Source organism: Coffea arabica, chromosome 2e, assembly GCF_036785885.1.
Source record: "Coffea arabica cultivar ET-39 chromosome 2e, Coffea Arabica ET-39 HiFi, whole genome shotgun sequence".
NCBI classification, from domain to species: domain Eukaryota; kingdom Viridiplantae; phylum Streptophyta; class Magnoliopsida; order Gentianales; family Rubiaceae; genus Coffea; species Coffea arabica.
In genome coordinates, this window is record NC_092313.1 from 53,986,200 (window position 1) to 54,005,263 (window position 19,064).

A 19,064-nucleotide genomic window follows, 5' to 3' on the forward strand; every position below is an offset into this window, starting at 1 on the left:
TCAAAATGGATACAACACTCTCATACCCAGCTTCAAAATACATACAACACTCTCACTGCACTGTTTGCTTTCTTCTTTATTCACTCAACACTATACCCCAACTGTCTCTACCCACTTTTCTGTCAATTGCTACCTTCAGTAGGACACCTCTTCTCTTCCCTCAGTTTTGTTTTGTGCGGCTCTCCACTTTTTGGTTTGCTTTCTTCCTTATTCACTCAACATCATACCCCAGCTCTCTCCACCCACTTTTTTGTCAATTGCTACCTTCAGCAGGATGCCTCCTCTCTTCCCTCAGTTTTGTTTTGTGCGGCTGATTCAAATTTTCAACTTGATTTTCAAAATTGAAACTCTTCCGTTTGGTCCGTCATATTCCCGTTTTGGCTAAACATTTTTTTTTGGAACGGCGTCGTTTTTGGGGTCTGTTGAAGGTTTCCTGACGTGGAATATTTCTCGCCTCACATTTGGGTTTTGTGAGGAGACAGTTAGTTGACCGCTCCTGCCCCTAATCCGATGGCAGAGCCAGTCCCTACATCATGGGAGAGCCAACCCGGAAGGATCCGCCAGTGCTTGATTCCAGATCAGTCGGGTTTAGTACGGGCACTGCAAAGTTTACACCAAAAAGAAAAGAGAAAAGAAAACTACCGTACACGTTCAATGTTATTAAGATCAAGGATAGGATCATGTGATTTTCTAGTCCACTCTCACTCATCCCTCTCCCCATCCCTATCCTTTAACAAAATCTTCCCATTTTAAGATCGAGGATGGAAGCTGCAGTAGTCCGTGGTCCACCATTGATAAACGTCGCCGCTGTCTGCGGTTCCCTTCGCAAAGGCTCTTACAACCGCGGCCTCCTTCGAGCTGGTATTATGCTTATTTGTCCTAATAATCTCCTCCCCAAATTTTACTTTCCTTTCTTTCCCCTGTCCTTCCTATAGCAATTTTGGTTACTCATTTTGATTGAGTTTGGGATAGCCATAAAAGAAATGAAGTTGAATCAACCGTTGATAGCAAAACACCGGGATGTATAATCTCTGATTGAAGTTTTACAGTATAATTTTTCTTGATTGGTAATTTTAGGAGATATTGTATTTTTCTTTTTCTTTTGTTGGATGTTAACATAACGGAACCCTGTTAATCAAGTAACAGGAAAATGTAGTCTAATTTATTTAACTTCATGCTGGAGCAAATTCTAAAACTATTGAATAGGAAAGAAAATGATGTTTAGACGACTTTGGTTTCAGTAATCATATTGAGTTTGTTTGGATAGAGAGAATTTGGATGATTTATTTGAGATATTTACTGTAGCACTTTTTGTGATGTGACGTATGTGAGATAAAAAGGTGATTGGGAAGATAAAAAGGTGATTGGGATTTGTGAGGATAAATTAAACAAACCAAATTCTCTCTATCCAAACAAACTTATTGTTCTGCCAATTTTTGTGGTGATAATATGTCGGTGAGCCTGATGATGAATGGAGGAATAATGGAGGAAAAGTCTAATTTTATGTCTTCTTACATGCGTATCGAGTTTCATTTGATTGAGCTGACTCTTAAGTTTGACTTATAATTGTTTTAGATGAAAAGTTGTCGCATTCATATGTTGCCTAATTCTAAATAACTGAAAAAAGAGCTCACTCTCTTTGAATGCAATCTCTATTAAATATATTAATTTTTTGAAGAAAATAAGCCACTCTGAGCTTGCATGTTGTAAATGTGAGCTTGGACTTGGGTTTGCATTTCAGGAACGCGAAGACCACTGAATTAGAATTCCACTTCGAAATGGACCCATTTGTAGAATGGTTTTAAGTTCGAGCATACTTAAAGAATTTTCTCTTTCATGCTGCTGATATTTTTTTCCCTTGTATTTTTCCCCTGAAAACATGTAACTGGACTTCCTAATTTGGATTCTTTTCATATTTCCAATAGTTTCTTGATTCCCTTGACTTCCAATTATGTGAAAAGACACACACACACACACACACACACACACACACAAAAGAAAGAAAGAAATCTTCACTGTGATACAACATTGATGGCTGTAAACACAATGAAAGACGATCTTTTTTTTTTCTTCCCCTTTTCCTCTTCACGTGATTCAGAAAGTCAGGGGTTGTGCCAACATCAATTGTAGTAGTGCCAAATATCAATTGTTTTCTGGATTGATTATATCAGTTTACAGGTAAAAAACCATTTGAATAATTTGTTAAAACCTAAACGGATTCTTGGGAAGCTCTCAAGTTAGATTTCATTTTTTACCTTTAATTCATGTGTTATAGGTTGTAACTTCCTTTTATATTTGATTTTATTGAAGCAATGGAGATATCTAAGGAGTCAGTTAAGGGTTTGAACATAGAGTATGTGGACATATCGCCATTGCCATTTCTAAATACGGACTTGGAGGTTGATGGGACATATCCTGCAGAAGTTGAGGCTTTTAGGGAAAAGATTCAACAAGCTGATTGCTATCTCTTTGCTTCTCCAGAGTATAATTACTCTGTTACTGGTACTGAAACTCAATTCATCTCCAAGTTTATTAAACTTACAATTAACGCTGTTAAGAATACTAATTGTTTTGTTTACTTTTATAATTATTCAATATAATTCTCTTTGTATTCAACATATTTACTGTAATCAATGGTCTGAATGGAACTTATGAAGCATACAGAGGACTGCCAATGCAAGGTATGAACTTCAAGAAGAAAATGGAACTTTATTCCCTTGTTAAATAAACATGAGGGTGACTGATAACATGCCAGGCCTTGAGGGTTATCCTACAAAGCAAGTTTCACAGTTGAAATGCGATTCCATGTAAATCCTGATTCTGCTTCTTGTTACTCTACTTTATCAGATCTATTTTATGGCTTGTGGATGTAGTTTCCTCTTTGGGAAAGAAATAGAAAAATAAATCTTGAACTTGAAAAATATGAGTTGCATTTGGTACGGATGCAATTGAAGTGTATTCCTGATTAGACATCTGTTTAAGTTGCCTGAGAAAAATGTTATAGTTTTCAAAGGATGTGGAAATGAGTGTTTTTGAAAAATGTACTTTAACAGAAAACATAAGGTTTTCCGTACTTTGTTGTACCTGAGAACACTTTGCAAAAATGTTTACAGACCAAGCACAGGTGAAGAAGTAACATTGTTTACTGGATTTAGTGGCTGCTAATTGTGTATACATTGAGTTAAGGAGATATTCAAATCCCAGAATCAACCAGTTTAACAAATAATGCTGTAGTAGTGGCTCTTGGGCTGGGGATTATTGATTGATGCCCACTTAAGATTTCATGTAAGACTTTCAAATGCTTGAGGGACTGTTTGGATGGTGTATTCTTTGGGTGTTTGTCTAAAACTTTATTGTTGCTTACTGTAGTAGTTTTAGAAAAAATTGCAGTGTTTGTCTAAAACACTCAAAACATCCTCTATTTTCCAAAAAACCACCTCCCCTCACCCCTGCCAGCCACTGCCGGTACCCATCTCTGCCACCGGTACTCTATGTAATGTACTTTCACTTTTTGGTGTTTTCCTAAAACTTGTGGGTGTTTTAGAGTGTTATTGTAGATTGTGTTTTAAACAAATTTTATTTTTCTAAAGCAGGTCATCCGACCTGAGTACGAAATGTATATCTAACAATATAGTTATCTTTGGTTTGTACAAAGAATTTTATGCATTTCCCAGATAGGTCTTTATTTTTGATATTTCATTGTGATTCAGTTTATCTCATCATGTTTGGTAGTAGTCTGTTGGTGCTAGTTCTCAACTCTGAAACATGTATAGGTTGTGGTTGAGATATGAGCTTGAGATGGACATTGACTACAAAGGAAAGAGACAGTTATGATGATGGAATTGTTTCCTTTTCTTTTGAAGTTAGATGTATTAGATTTAGCTGTTTCAAGGTACAAGTGTAACAGGATTTATGTGCTTGAAAGGTTGTCCATTGATGCTGAACTCCATGTTTAATATTGGGGTTTCCATGACTAATGAGTTTGTGACTGAAAAGTTCTCTTGTATTGACTTGTAAATATTGTGTTTAAGCCCCAGAATGTCTAATGTTGTGCTCAATTATTGATTAAAGTCTTATTTAGTCACAAGAAGATAAAGGTTTGTGTACTGAGATTTATGAGGCTCGCTAAATGATACTTATTTGAAATTTATATTGTTATGGTTTCCCTGATTTTATTGTAATAATTGCTACACTTTCTTGGCAATCATGCTATCAAGTAACTGATTATATTGACCCTCGATATCATTTAGATTATGTTCTTGTCAGATTTAGCGTATTTATTTAACAGTCCCCAAACGCTATTAACAAAATTGTTTTGATTGAAATTTATTAGTAATCAATTGTTAGGCTGTAGTTCAGGCAGTTATGATCCATAGGAGTGTTCACATGATTGGATAACCAAGAGGCGGGGTTATGGGAAAGACGCTTTTCTTTTCTGTTCCTTGTCATTTTGTGTGGGAATGCAATTGTCCATCAATAGGGAGGGGGGTTTGGGAGCTTGGTAGAGATGGTGAAGAGGCAGATATGTGAAGCATAGGAGTATATTCTCAGTCAGCCTTGTTTTTCTTTTTAACTTCCTGTTTTAGTTAACAATGAGATTACCTTTTGTGCTTTGCACAGCTTAGAACAGACATAAATGTAAGCTCCATATCATTAATGAATAATTAGATACTTGGATTCTGTCATCCCAATAAACCCTTCTTATCCTCCACCATTTTATCCAGCCTAATCTTGCAAAGCAAGCTTAGGATAGAGTCACTCGTTCTTTGAGCTAAGATGAGGTTGTCTTTTTATTTTTGTTAGTATGATTTCATTGTTTTACATTTTGCTCATCTGAACACTGCTTATGCTCCAAGTTGTCAAATTTAAATCTTAAAAGCTGAGTAGGATTATGATAGTTTAGTTGCAATACTAGGGGGCAATTCCATTCAATTTTACTCTTTTACTGGTTCATGAACCTTCTTTTGATCATAAGTGATCAATCAGGGAGTATGAAAGCGTTATACACAAACTGCAGTGCAGAGATCTGCACATGTAAGGGTTTTAAATGATGATGTCATCCATTGCTAAATCCACCAATATATTGAATTTGATGTTTCTTTGCCACTTAATTATAGTAACACAATTTTTTCCCATTCCTACTAGGACCTCTGAAAAATGCAGTTGACTGGGCATCTAGACCTCCAAATGTTTGGGCCGATAAAGCAGCTGCAATTGTTAGTGCTGGAGGAAGTTTTGGTGGGGGACGATCGCAGTATCATCTCCGGCAGAGCGGAGTTTACCTTGACCTTCACTTCATCAACAAACCTGAGTTTTTCCTTAATGCATTTGAAAAGCCTGCAAAGTTTGATAGTGAAGGCAATTTGCTTGATGCTGCTGCTAAAGAGAGGTTAAAGGAGGTTCTTTTATCCCTGCAAAGGTTTGCATTACGACTTCGAGGAGAATCTGAATGATATGTGAGGCTCATATTGTTTGCTTTGATCATCCCTGTAATACCTGTCCAATCGTATCTTTGGTGCTAAACCTTATGCAATTCAGTGGATGCTTTCTTATACTTTGGAACTGTTTATGACTTTGATGTGTAGACGTCTCAACCAAAAATTGATCCTTCGAAGAGCATATTGATGTCCTGTTCTGAAAGTCTTGTCAGATTAATAATGGAAATGAATGCTTTAGTACATGATTAGGCATATTATAATGAACTACTGTCTGTACTCAAACTGCTTTCCCTTAATTTGATGGTTCTTTCACTATTTTTGTAAAGTACCCAAGGAAATGCTTTTGAAGTTCAGAAGAATCGGACAAGTGGGAAAAGTACATTGCAGCAATAGCCAGATCAGCATCCTTTACATGGTAGTTGGTAGTACCATTCTTGTGTGGATTTTTTGTTAAAGAAGTTTGGAAGTAAAGTTCCAAATGAATCTTAGACCTTTGTTTTGCCCAGGACAATTGTATTGCAGTTTGCATGCAAAGTTTTCTTATCTTCATTTCTCTTGCATCCATTACTCTCAGAGTTGTGCTCAGTTGATTGTGATACCTGATTTTGGCTTCTGGCTTGATAAGGCTATTATCTATGTCCTGTGTCTTTACGTACTTCCAGTTTTTCTAGAGGTCACGCAAGCTGAAAATCAAAATAAATATGATTGATGCTTTTCAGGTGTGAATCATAAGCCCTCTCTCTCTCTCTCTCTCTCTCTCTCTCTGTTGTGGAGTCATGTTTTTAGGGTAAACATATTTGCATTCCAATAAAATTTCTAGAGAATCAAAATGTGTCATCTCCATTGTTCTTCACTCACACTTTATCTCTCTTACTGAAAAAATAAAACCCTCCTCTTTCACCTACTCAACAATACGATCTGCAAAACTGAGAAACTTCTGGCAATCTAGTGGATATGCAACAAAGCACTCACATGGTGCCATCACCCCCCCCCCCCAGGCAATGGTAGCGGAAAAGAGGTATAATTTTTGGTTTCTTTTCTTTTCTTTCAGTTACACCTCACTGTTTTATTTATTTATTTTTTTTACGGTGCTTCAATTTTTACTATAAAAGCAGTATGTCATTTATGAATTTTTAAGAGGTGCTGGCAAATCTTCAAGGATACATGTATTTGTTATTGTAGATTTTTGCATGGTTTTTGGTTGAAAATTTGGTTACTATCAGGTCATCCACTTGTCAAAACTTTTAACACTTTAGTTTCCTGAGTGGGCCACATCATTTTCAAGTTAGTTGTGTCGTTGGATCTATGGATGATATCTAGATATTTACTGATATCAGCCAAATGAATGTTTGAACAGAATTTTTAGTTGTTGGCATGGTAGAATTTGTAGGATTACAAGACTCGGTTTTCTTTAATGTGTGGAAGTTCTTTTGGTTTTTCATGCCCTACATTCCCCGTTTATATTAGAAAATTTGTTTTTTCCATTGCTTGCTTTTAAGAGTCCATAATCTTTGTTTAATGCTGGTGGTGATCACTAAGAATGATTGGTTTTTGTTTTTACCAACAATGTTCTCAAAGATATGATTTTGGACTGCAATTCGTAGTTTCTGAAATGGATGGAACAGCCACCTAGTTCTGTTTTTACAGAATATACTGCCGGATGATAACTGGGCTGTATTATGTTATTTGTGCAAGGGAGAGGGTCAAAGAATCTTCACTGGCTACACATGGAATCCAATGGTTCAGCAGTGTATACATTATCAAAGTTCCGTGTGTAGTCATGTAGTTCTGACCCCGGGCATGTTCAGTGTGTTTAGTTGTGTAGTAATTTAATTTGTTAGGAGAGGAGTGATTAATTGAGCAGCAGCAGCAACCATCGAGAAAATTTCAACTTATGTATGACCGACCAATCATAGATGGCCAGCCAGAGTTTACAAAGTTTGAGACTTGTACACAGGTATTTGTAAAGTGGTAACTGAGAATGTTTTGTATTTTGTAAATTCTGTCTTGATTAATTGATACAATGGCTTCTTTTTCTTTTGGGGTGCGATGCACATTTTTCCTGTCTTTTCATCCAGGAAACCCGTATGCCTGTCTTCTGTATGTCAAAGGTGCGTTAAATAGGGATGGAACCAGAATCATCATCATGAGCAAAAATCCAGTTGGAATTTTATTACATGTGTAACACAATCAAATGAATGGTTAAGGACCAAGTTTCTGCGCCTTGTATGTAAAAGTTAGGCTGATTGCAAAGGTATGATGCCTTTCCAAAACAAGGTGTGGCCAAGCCACGATGTAACCTGGTGTATACCAAAATGAAGGTGGCTTGTATACCGTGGAAATTGCAAGAAGATGCCTCATTGGGACGAATTTGACGCATACATAGGCTCAGAGAGAGGTTACTAATTGGGGATTCTGTGAAAGGTTGCAAGAAATATTTATGGTCCTCTTATGTTCCACAGGAATGATGGCTAAGATAACAGAATTTCAGCTAAGTGAAATACTATACCATAACGTACTGAAGTTATCCGGGTGCAAAGAGGCTGAACTGTTTAAAGCGCAGATGAATAGGCAACTAGCAGACGTAGAAATGAACAGGGTCTGATAATTTCATTCTTTTCATTTTTGGTTTTTGCAGCGGCGAATTGGTCAGGTATCCTTGGCAGCTAAATTTGTATTTTTTTCATATTTCTTTACACTTTAACTGTTGGAAACAGGAGTTTCTTATGATATGATGTGCTAATGGTGGTGAAGTTTAGTTTTTTTTTTTTTTTTTGGTGGAATTTAGTATTGTTTACCTTTTAGTAGAATTTTCAGGCTTTTGAGTTCGGTTTCCGATTTGCATAAGGTTCATACTCGATTCCAAAGATATTAGAGTTCTAGCTTTAGTTTGGGCTTGATTCAAGTTCACAATTAATTCATAATTATACGGAATATTTAAGTTGTATGTAAATTATAAATGACGTATGTTATAATACATATAATTTATTTAATAATTGATATCATTATCGTTAAAAATATATATACTTATCTTCTTAATTGGTCGGATTGGACTTTCATCAAGTTGAGCCTTATTAAATCCAAATTCAGCTCACAATTTTATTGGATATCAAAATGGATTCCATTTTGAGACCCAAACTCAACTCAACTCAATGATATACAAGGTTCAGACACGTACATTTTGCCTATTAATATAGGCCGAATTCAGACATGTATACCCTTTATATCATTGATAGGCAAAGTGCACATATATTTTTTTGGGCCATATATAGGAAACAATTTTTTATAGGTCGAGTTCAGGTTTGTCCATCCTATTAACACCTGTGTAATGTATTTAATAGGCAAAGTGTACATGTTATATTTGTATCTCATCTTAGCACACTATACCTTAGTTGTTCAATTTTACACTTGTTGTATTTGATTAAAATTAATAAGCTGAGCTCAAATTTGTCCGCCTTATTAACACGCCTGTAAAGTATTTAATAAGCAAAGTGTACATATTATATTTGTACCTGATCCTAAAACACTATACTTTAGTTGTTCAGTTTTACACTGGTTATATTTGATCAAAATTAATAAGCAATCGAATGAATAGAATATCTTTATCTATTTCTATATGTAGACACCAGCATGATAAGAAGCGGAGCGACACTATGGGTCTACGAGAGTGGGCAATTACCCCTCTTCCTCCCTCTCAATTTTGATGGAAAAATCATGAAAACTATACGATGTCTTAGGTTTTTGTCACAATTGCGCCAAATCAATTCTAAGAAATACCCTTCTCATTTGAAATTACGACCTATATTTTGAAAAATCTATATGTCCTTTACATTGTTTCCTAATTGACCAATAACTTTAAGACATCCTTATGGTACAATAGTTTCAAAGCTAATTAAATAGAAAATTGAATACTACTTGAATAAAATCTAGAAAATTTTAAGAAATAGCCAAATAAATACATAGTTGTACATTGATATCTCTTTACATAATAATTCAATCATTTTTGAAGTATAATAATGCCCTATTTAAAGTATAATACTGTCCTATTCAAAGTTTGTAGCTTCACCACCGAGCATGATGTTAAAAGAAATTGTCAGTTTATGGTTTGTTCAATATATTGTTATATTACGAATCAGTAAAATATAATCACAATTCACTACTGATTACACTTATATTTATAAAAAAGATCTAAAATCAAATTTTTTAAAGTATTTCTACTAATAACTTTCTATATCCTTTTTTGGTATTTTGGCACTTTTTTTAAAAGTGTACATGCACGACATGTATCTTTCCCAGTAGTTATATGCAAGTTGTGGTGGTTAAATTATTATATGACTAAATATATTTAAGTGTCATTTTTTTTAGAAAAAATTGTATGGTCGTCCTAGGAAATCATACCGTCAATATGTGTATCCTTATTGAAGGTTCCGAATGGTAAATCTGCATACACTTTGCACATTCAGTAGTAAAATTATTTTACTATAAAACAAAATACCCATGAAGTTATTATTTTTTCAAAGAAACTAAAAAATATTTTAAATAAAAACAATAGCTTTGGTGAGGGCTGCAATTAAGGTTGCAAATGAATTGAATCGCTCACGAGTAGGTCAAGTCGAGTTCAAACTGATCAAATCGAATTCGAAGTCGAACTCAAGTTCAAAGATATTCAGTTCGTTAGCTCGCGGTATTTATATATAATTTTTATTTTAATAGTAAAATTACATATATATCTCTAATATTTTTGTTAAGAAAAATTATTATTTTATTAATTTTTTAAAAATAAAATAATTATATTTTTTATTTTTTTAAACTCGAACTTTACATTTTGAACTCGTCGGACTCGAGTTTCATAAAACTAAGTTAAGACTCAATTCGATTAAACCAAAACTCGACTCGACTCGACTCGTTTGCACCCGTAATTGCAATATTTCAAAATGATCTAGTGCTCAATAAAAGATCTAGTCCAAAATGACGGTGAGGGCAGCATGCTACTTTTGTAAGTATATATACTTGTAATATTAAGTTTCCTATATATATATATATATATATGTATAAAGGAGTTGTAGTTTGTCTATTGGGTGATTTTCATCTGACATTTTAAGGGGCAATTTAGGGATTGTATAAGTATCATACAAGTAATCCACCTTAGTGTACAAGCAGGCCAAGCTCATTGGAGTATGACTTTACTAAAGCGCCCTTTGTGAGATGATAATTACATTCGCAAATGGTGTTTATGTGTTGTTAGTGACAATTTCACCCTTTTAACTACTCGTTTAGTATAATGGTAAGATAGAAAGGAAATGGGGTGAATTGGGGTAAAACCATCCGATTGAATTAAATGTGTTTAAGACGATATTAATGGGCCAAAGTAGAAGAACCATTTGAAGACTATTTGTGAACTGTAACTGTAGAAGTTTTGTGCTCTTCATTGTTAAAGCTCAAGAAACATTAATTGAGTTCTTCCAACAAAACACACTCATTTGAACTAAACATGTTGAAGAGTTCATTAAAGTGTGGGAGATTAAGAATCTGATAAGTGTATATTTTACGTGTTTTTTTAGTATATTTTATTAGTTAGATTTGGTGGTTTTAGTTAGTTTTATAGCTAATTAACTAGGTTTCTAGTGAAAATATGTATTTTATGGTTTAACTGGTAAAAATTGCATTTCTATGGATTTTAATGGCAAACACTTCATGTTTTTGTAGGTTTAATGATTCAATCATCAAATGGCATGAGTTGAGAAGATAATTGGATGATTGATGATGGTTTAAAGTAAAAAAAAAGAAGATATGAAGTGCAAGAGAGGAAATGCAATCAAGAACAAAAGAAGAAAGGTTTTCCAGCTTTGACACCTTGTGGTATTTTCACTATATATTGAGCTACAATGATCGGATTGAGGTGATGCTTATACCATTTTGAAGCTAAGAGATATATCTACATTTGGTATGAAGACATCAAAGTCTATTTTAGTTGGCTTCCTTGTCAAAAAGTCGAAATACAGAAGTGCATTTTCATGGTCGAAAGCTGAAACAAGGTTCTGACCAGTTAAGGGTATTTTGGTCATTTCTTGGTCCACAGAGCTCCAAATTGGATGATTCTTGATGCATTGAAAATATAACTCAAAGGGCTACAACTTTCATGTTTCATACAAGAGCTAGTTCAGCCTCTAATATTAAGAAAATATTAGTTGAAATTGGACCAAAAATAGAGCAAGGATAAATTCTACCGAGAAAAGTGTAAACCTGCAAAGATCAAAACGGGGGTCAAAACGCGGGCACAGGCCGTGTTTTCTACCTGCGTTTTAGTAGATTTCGGCTGCAGCTTACTCTGTAACTTGTGCCCTTTTCACACAACCTTTTTTACCACTTTTTCTGCAAAGATTCCGGCTGCAAATGATCAGATGATGCATGGAAACTTTGATAAGCAAACTTAGAGAGTTTCAAGAGTCAAAAATGACAACTAGAAACAACTCATTTGGCTCTTGAATCCTCTATAAATAGCAGCCTTTGAAGGATATTTTAAAAAATTTTGGAAGGCTAGAGAAACTCACCAGAAATATAGCTTTCACTAGAGTTTCCTTAGTTCATTAGTTAGGGTAGTATAGAGTAATTAGTGTAGTGTCTCCTTCTTGTATTTGTAGTTAAATTTGGATAAAGATTGGAGGAGCAAAGATGGAGAGTTTGAAGCTCATGTGATAAGGGTGACTTCTCTCCTATCACTTTCTCTTTTGTATTTGATTTCATGTTTAACTATAATACAAGTTTAGATCTTACTTTCATGTTTAGTTAAAGTTTATGCCTAGAATTATGGTTGAACTTGCTATATCTTGTTAGTGAAGTTTATTTGGTTATGTGCTGATATTATTTTGAGCAAGTTATTTATCACTTTTGCTTTTCTAATCATGATTAACCGCCCATTGTGATTATCTAAAGGTGTTAAGTTTGCAATGAGAATTGGAATTTAACACTAGTTCAAGGAAGTGATAAACCTAGGGAGTACACTCATGAGAGTAGATGTGCATCTTTGTGGCTTAAGTGACTTGTTTCATGTAATTTCATAGAAAAAATGACCTTGTAGTTAATTTCATAACCACGAGAGTAGGTATGGCTTAACTACAAGTATAGTTGATTCACTACGAGAGTAGGTTTCACATACATTAGGAAATTACGCCACAACTAGCCAAGATAATAGCATTCACTTAACCGGTAATCTCATTTGCAAGTATAGTAAGGAATTCCATACCTCTAGGAGCTTTCTAATGTTATTTTCATTAATTTTATGTTTCTGGTAGTCTAGATAATAAAGGAGTTTGAAAAACACCGGTTATTGTCACTCTTTCCTGTGAGATCGACCCTTAATACCCTATACTCGCTCACAATTCGTATACTTGCGATAAATCACGTGTGGAGTATTTAGGAGTTTATAAATGCAAAACTTGATTGTGGATGAGCTTAATTGTATATGTATACCCCACGCTCGTCAGAATCATTTGATCTCAACATTACAGCTATAACTAAAGACCCTCCATCTTCTCCACCATTTGTAGATTAGTTTCTAAACTAAGTGGCAATAATCGTAGTCATTAATATATAAAATTGTGGGTTCAGATGTTTTCATTTCACACCATCAGAGTCAGATTTGTAGAGGTATGCTCATTTTCACTCATGCTTCTTGTTTTGTGAATGGTATGAACTGTATAGTTTTATTTGCACAATAAAATTCCTGAATTAACTTTTGTTGTAGCTATTGTAGGTGGGTGAAGTGTGGGCAAATTTTCTTGTTAGATTGCACTTTGTTCCAAGGTACAAGGTAATTGTGTATTTCCACTTGATGCATGTCATCTGTTGTTTAAATGTGATTACAATTGCACTGATTACAACTATGTGGCATCTTTAACAAGTGTGTGAATGATTGATCCAATTTTAAAATTATATTACAGATGATGCAATTTTTTATTTCAATCGTTAAGTGCATGAGATGGTGTGTGTGGATTGAAATTGCTATTTGAATTGACAGGTCTCTATATTCATATGCTATGTTATTTTCTTACTAAATTTAGTTGAATTCATGAAACAGAAGTCTTCGGAAGTAACAACAAAACCAAACTCCACACCATAAGCAGCAACCACAATTACTAAAATTCAAAACTCTGCAGAAGGCGCTTAGCCACCAACCAAGAAGCGCCGTACCTGGAGAAGCAGAAATCTAATCGTGTCAATTCTCATCTCTATACCACCTACTCTTCAATAGAAAGGATTGCGAGACTGCTACCTCAACTATTTGCCTACTTACATCTCAAGACTACGACTTTATCTATCTATCTATCTATGTAAATACTATGAGGTTGAATAGTAGAATCATTTAGCATCAACCCTCAATTTGAATTACAACTATGTCTATTATCCGTTCATTATGATTGCGTAAACTTTTATAGTTCTCTCAGCTGATTATCTACTATAATAGTATGCAATGTTTTATCTACACATGGTATGACATTTTTGGCTACCATTAATAATATGCCTTGCTTAAGGTAAAAACAAATTGTCCAACGTACCAAATTATTTAACAACCCCACAGGTGTAAATTCCCATGCTTTGCATGGGTCTTCTTCCTAGTACATCTATATAAAATGGTTATCATTCTGATAAAAAAAAATAATAATAATAATCGCTTTGGAGAAATCACCGCCTAGGCTGGCAATGCCATTTAGCAAATGCGATCTCCAGGCTTGATTTTCGCTACAAACCCACCTCCTTTAATTGCCTGGAGATCGCAATCCAAATTCATGGATTAAATCACCATTTCCCATCTCCGATCCTTGGCGAGGAAGATAAAGGATAGAATCTCAACATGATATTATCCTAGAAAATCAATGCAAAAGGAAACTAAAAAATGCATTCATCTTGGGAATCAAAAAGATTAAGATGGCCTGCAATATTTCTGGGAGTTTCAAACATTTTAACCATCATTCTCGGGATAATTCTCATGTTTGGGGCCAACCCACCTTGTAGAAAAGGTGATATTGCACCTTTTCTTGCCATTGTTTTGGTCTCTAGCCTTAGAATTCCTGCCATGCTATGCACTGCCTTTGCCCAGCGCGCCATGGCTACGATCATCATCGACTCCCAGTGCGAGACGGAGACACGCGTTGTTGATGCTGCAACCCTCCGGCATGAAAGACGGGTATTCCTATGTTATCATGAAGTCAATACTAAAAGATTTTTTTTTATCGTTTTATTGTTGTATTTGAAATATTATTTGAGATAATTGCTATAGAGCTAAAATGATAGTATAGATATAAAAAAAATTGATTGGAAAATGTGTTTGTGATGTAAATAAAAAAATATTTGAGAAAGTTTGCTATCCAAATACACCCAATGTAAGATCACCATCTAAGGTTGGCTGGAATTTGTTGAGTTTTTCAAACTTTTATTTTTAACTTAATATTTGACTATTTCAAATAGGGAAGTGATATAGGTTTGTTTGGATAGGAGTTTATTTGGATGATTTATTTGAAATAATTACTGTAGCATTTTTTGTGATATGATGTATGTGAGATAAAAAATTGATTGGAATATTTATGAAGTCAATTATTTTATTTCAAAACATTTCAATTGTTATTGGCTTTCCATATTTGTTATTGGTATTCACCAGTGACTTTATATCATCTAAAAAGGCAAAATTACCCGGTATTTGTTTATAGTTCAAGATAGGGGTGTGTTTATACATTGATGACTAGATTTTGTTGAGTTTTTAAAAACTTCCAAGTTACAGTATGATCTGACTACTTTTTAAAAAAAAGAGTTAATCATAATATATACTATCATCACTGGATGCATGATATAGATGCAGAATTTGGATTTTAAACTCAAATTCTGATTAGTTGTCATACATCCAATAGTAATGATGTATTTGCTGTCACTGTATGGAAGATTAATCCAAATAAAAAAGTTACACTTGACTAATTCAAATGGGGAAGTGGTATTGACACTACCATATCCGTTAATGGCATTCGGTACTGACTTTTTGTGGTCATGTGAAAGGAGAATAATACCCATTATTTGATTATAGTGCAAGATAGTAGTATATTTGTACACTGCTGGCTAGATTTTGTTGAAATTTGAAAATTTTTAACTTAAATGTATTTTGACTGATTCAAATTGGGAATTCATGTTGGCACTTCCATATTTGTGGCGGTCAGCAGTTAATTTTGTGGTCATGTGAAGAGAAAAAATTACCCATTAGTTAATTATAGTGCAAGATAGGGGTGTGTTTGTATTTTTATGGGATAACAAAAATCATGAAAAGTGCCATTGAGAACTATAGGAGTGCCGATGCCAGCTTCCATTCTGATATTGCAATTTTATCATCAAAGCAGAAGGAAGAAATAGTGATTTAAGACTCTGGACAATTGCTAGGCTGTTTAAATTTTTGTCCTGACTTAATGTTGTATCTCAAATTTGATTCCTGTACCATCAAAAGAATATGAAGATACACTACGGATAAGACAAAAAGTTAGTGCCCTTGTTAGTGGCTTGGCTAAGATTCCCTTCTTTGCAGTAAGGAAAGAAAATTATTTGGTTTTCTTCGTTTTGTTAATGTGCATTGTACTTTCTAATTTCCGTCTAATGTAGTATGGATTGGTAAGTTCACAAGATTGAATAGTTCATTCTGTAAATCAAACTCTTCTACAATTTTTTGGCTTTAATTAGGTTGATTTCTTTGGTTGTGTATTGCAAAAAGTGATTGGGGTGAGTAGACATTATTGTTGTTTGTTTCAAAAAGTTGCATATTAATCAGGAAGGAATTACGCAACCCCTCTTCAACAAATTGATAAACTTTTGTAGTACCTAAGGGAATAGCCTGCGTTGGTGCACAGCTATTTTCAGTTTTTGGAAATAAGGTTTACCATTACACCCTAGAACGAGTTAAAAGATGGAAGATTGAACTGACTAATCATGGCTGAAAGCCTAAACAATCAGAGACTTCAGTAGGGTTGCAAATGAACCGAGCCGCTAACTCAAAATATTAAGCTCGAATCGGCTCGCGAACTCGAGTATATATATATATATATATTATTTTTTTTATTTTAAGTATATATATATTTTTTATTTTAATAGTAAAATTACATATATATCCTTAATATTTATTAAGAAAAAAATATTATTTTATTTATTTTTTATTTTTTTCGAGCTCGAGATTTAAATTGTCAGCTCGTCGAGTTCGAATTTGAATTCAATAAAATTAAGTCAAAACTCGATTCGATTAGGTTAAAATTCGATTCAACTCGCCTCGTTTGCCATCCTAAGACTTCATAATCAAAGGAATGTCAGGGCCTCAGGGGTGATTAAGTCACCATGCCTCATTTCTAGGACGAAAGGATATGCTAGGATAGTGGCGGTATTGGCCATTTATTTGAGGTGTGAATGTGGTAGATACATTTTGACTTATTTGAGATGTAGTGTACTTTTCCAAGAATGTCAGAGTCCCAATGAACAAAATTGCTCTAGAAAAACAAGTGATTGAGCAATTTTCTTAGGTAAACCCACTATTAATCAGATGCAGATCCCCATGTACACAGTGACATTTATATTACAATAACAAGAGCATTGTGGAGCGCTCAAAGCTAGTAACGTGCTTATGAATAGGTTTTGGTCTCAAGGAAGTCTAGAGTTATGGTTTTACGGGCTGAAATTGCATATTTTTCACATGTCTTGCCTCTTGCTTTGTATCCATCAAAATAAGTGTCATGAAATAATAGAAGCTTTTGTGATTGCATGGAACAATAAAAAAGTCCCGGGATTCAATACTGCATTTTTTAGTGTTGAAAAAAATGCAAGTCATAGCTTGTATTAATTATATTCTCCAGCTGATGCCAAATGTTTCCAATTCAGGTATAATTTTTTTTTTAATTTTAAAATTTTAAAATTTTTTTAAAGTTCTGTCTCTTAAGCACTTCGCCAGAATAGGTGGTCATCTTTGATCAAACATTTTAATGTTTGAACTTTTACAATTTACTGTACATAGTTAATACTTATCCAAGGATTGCTCCTATCTATTTTACAATTGAAAGATTTTATAAGAAGAAAATTGAAGTAAGACCATGTTAAAATTAGTGTGAGTTAAAAAGATGGATGGGAAGATAAAAGGTGATTGGAAAAATGTGTTTGTGATGCAAGTACAAATATTTTTCCAAATAATCACATATCAAACAGAAATGTCATGGAGGATGTAAATTAGATAGTGAGAAAAAATACTCATTTTGTGGAAATATATGAGTACACACATACCCTTTTAATAAATCTTAAAAAACATGGTTTGCATACGTTGTTTACATCTTGATGCAGGTTTGTAATGTTGGAATACATCTCATTTTAAACAATCTTCAACTATTTTGAAAAATTAATTTTTGGAGTTTACTGTTCTTTATTTATTTCTAAGTGTTATACTTCAAATACTATCAAAGATGAAGTTAGAGGAAAAATCTGGGAGCCAATATTTTTTCATAATTTTTGTTAGGACGCAAACTCATTTTGCTAGCTTAAAACTGCTGAAGATATTCTTTCCTTTAAACCATGAGCAATCTTACAATGGGAATTCAGCTCATAGACTTGAGTTTGGTTTGAACAACAATCAACATCAAAGAGTTCTGAAGAACTTCATTCTACTAAGACACTAAGCTCTTGCATCCATCTCCAAATTTGCGTGGAAGGCACAATTTTCTGTAGTTGTATATCTGAAGGATCATAATTTTAAGGACCATGATGTAGAACTCTCATGGTAAAAGATATCCCTGTTGAGGGCATGTTCATTGTGGATTTTATTGTTGAAGTTTGTGGTTTCAAAGACATTCTTTGAGAAACCAAGTAGACACCTAAACAAGTTGAAGTTCATTGGACTCTAAATTAAGATTTTACATGAATCGAGTTGCTAGTTTTTATGTTATTTGCTTGAAAGATGATGAACATAACAAAATTCAAAGGAAGTTTGATTTGTTGTACTATTGTTCAAGCTTATTGATGTAAATGCAATGATTAATCCATATGCAATTGATGGAAAAACCAAAAAACCAATTTTTTACTGAAACCAATTTTTCCTGAAATGATGCATGTCTCCTTTTGTAATGTCTACAATCTTATGGACTTGCAATAATGTTATCATCTTGATTTCCTTATTTACAGAAAATTCGTCATTGGATTGTTCCCCAAGAAAGTCTCACAACTGTTTCTTTGTTTTATTTTTGATCAACAGAAGAGATATAAGAGGTGGGTATGGTGTACGCGCTTTGCAATGACAATTACAGTGTTTCAAATTTTGGATGCAGCATATCTTTTGGTCAATGTCACAAAATCCATTCATCAAGAAAGGGCATCCAGCAATTGTGTGCTAGGTAAAGTTAGATCTCTTATCATAGATTTAGGCCTCAAGCAGTTAGTTATGGTGCCAAATTTCATGTCAAAATGCAGTAACATTGTCACAAGCTATTTGGATGTTCAGGATGCAGTTCCAAAGTCCATATCCTAAAATTTCCATGTCATTCTTTGAAAAATACACTATTCATCTCAGTCCTCCCAATAATTTAGTAGCAATGTACAGCATCTAAATTGAAATGCTCATTTGAAGCT

At 34.1% G+C, this 19,064-nt stretch overlaps 2 protein-coding genes across 3 annotated transcripts in view; both read left to right on the forward strand.

Annotated features, from left to right (window-relative positions):
* Positions 1–480: 480 nt before the first annotated feature.
* On the forward strand, positions 481–8,191 carry LOC113732565 (NAD(P)H:quinone oxidoreductase-like). Of its 2 annotated transcripts, XR_003458803.2 has the most exons (5): positions 481–861; positions 2,311–2,502; positions 5,146–5,456; positions 5,765–7,395; positions 7,517–8,191. XR_003458803.2 is itself a non-coding variant. In XM_027258415.2 (3 exons), exons 1-3 carry the CDS (start codon positions 762–764, stop codon positions 5,451–5,453), a joined length of 600 nt encoding a protein of 199 aa, XP_027114216.1. In that variant the 5' UTR covers positions 481–761; the 3' UTR covers positions 5,454–5,753. The 2 variants fall into 2 exon arrangements, 1 of the variants encoding a protein (XP_027114216.1); XM_027258415.2 differs by lacking the exons at positions 5,765–7,395; positions 7,517–8,191 and having other exon boundaries at positions 5,146–5,753.
* Positions 8,192–14,331: 6,140 nt separating this feature from the next.
* Positions 14,332–19,064, forward strand: part of LOC113729161 (uncharacterized) — a 30,905-nt gene continuing 26,172 nt past the window's right edge. Inside the window, exons 1-2 of the mRNA XM_072077712.1 lie at positions 14,332–14,622; positions 18,691–18,829. Coding sequence (XP_071933813.1) covers positions 14,332–14,622; positions 18,691–18,829 — 430 coding nt within the window. The remainder of the gene's footprint in view (positions 14,623–18,690; positions 18,830–19,064) is intronic.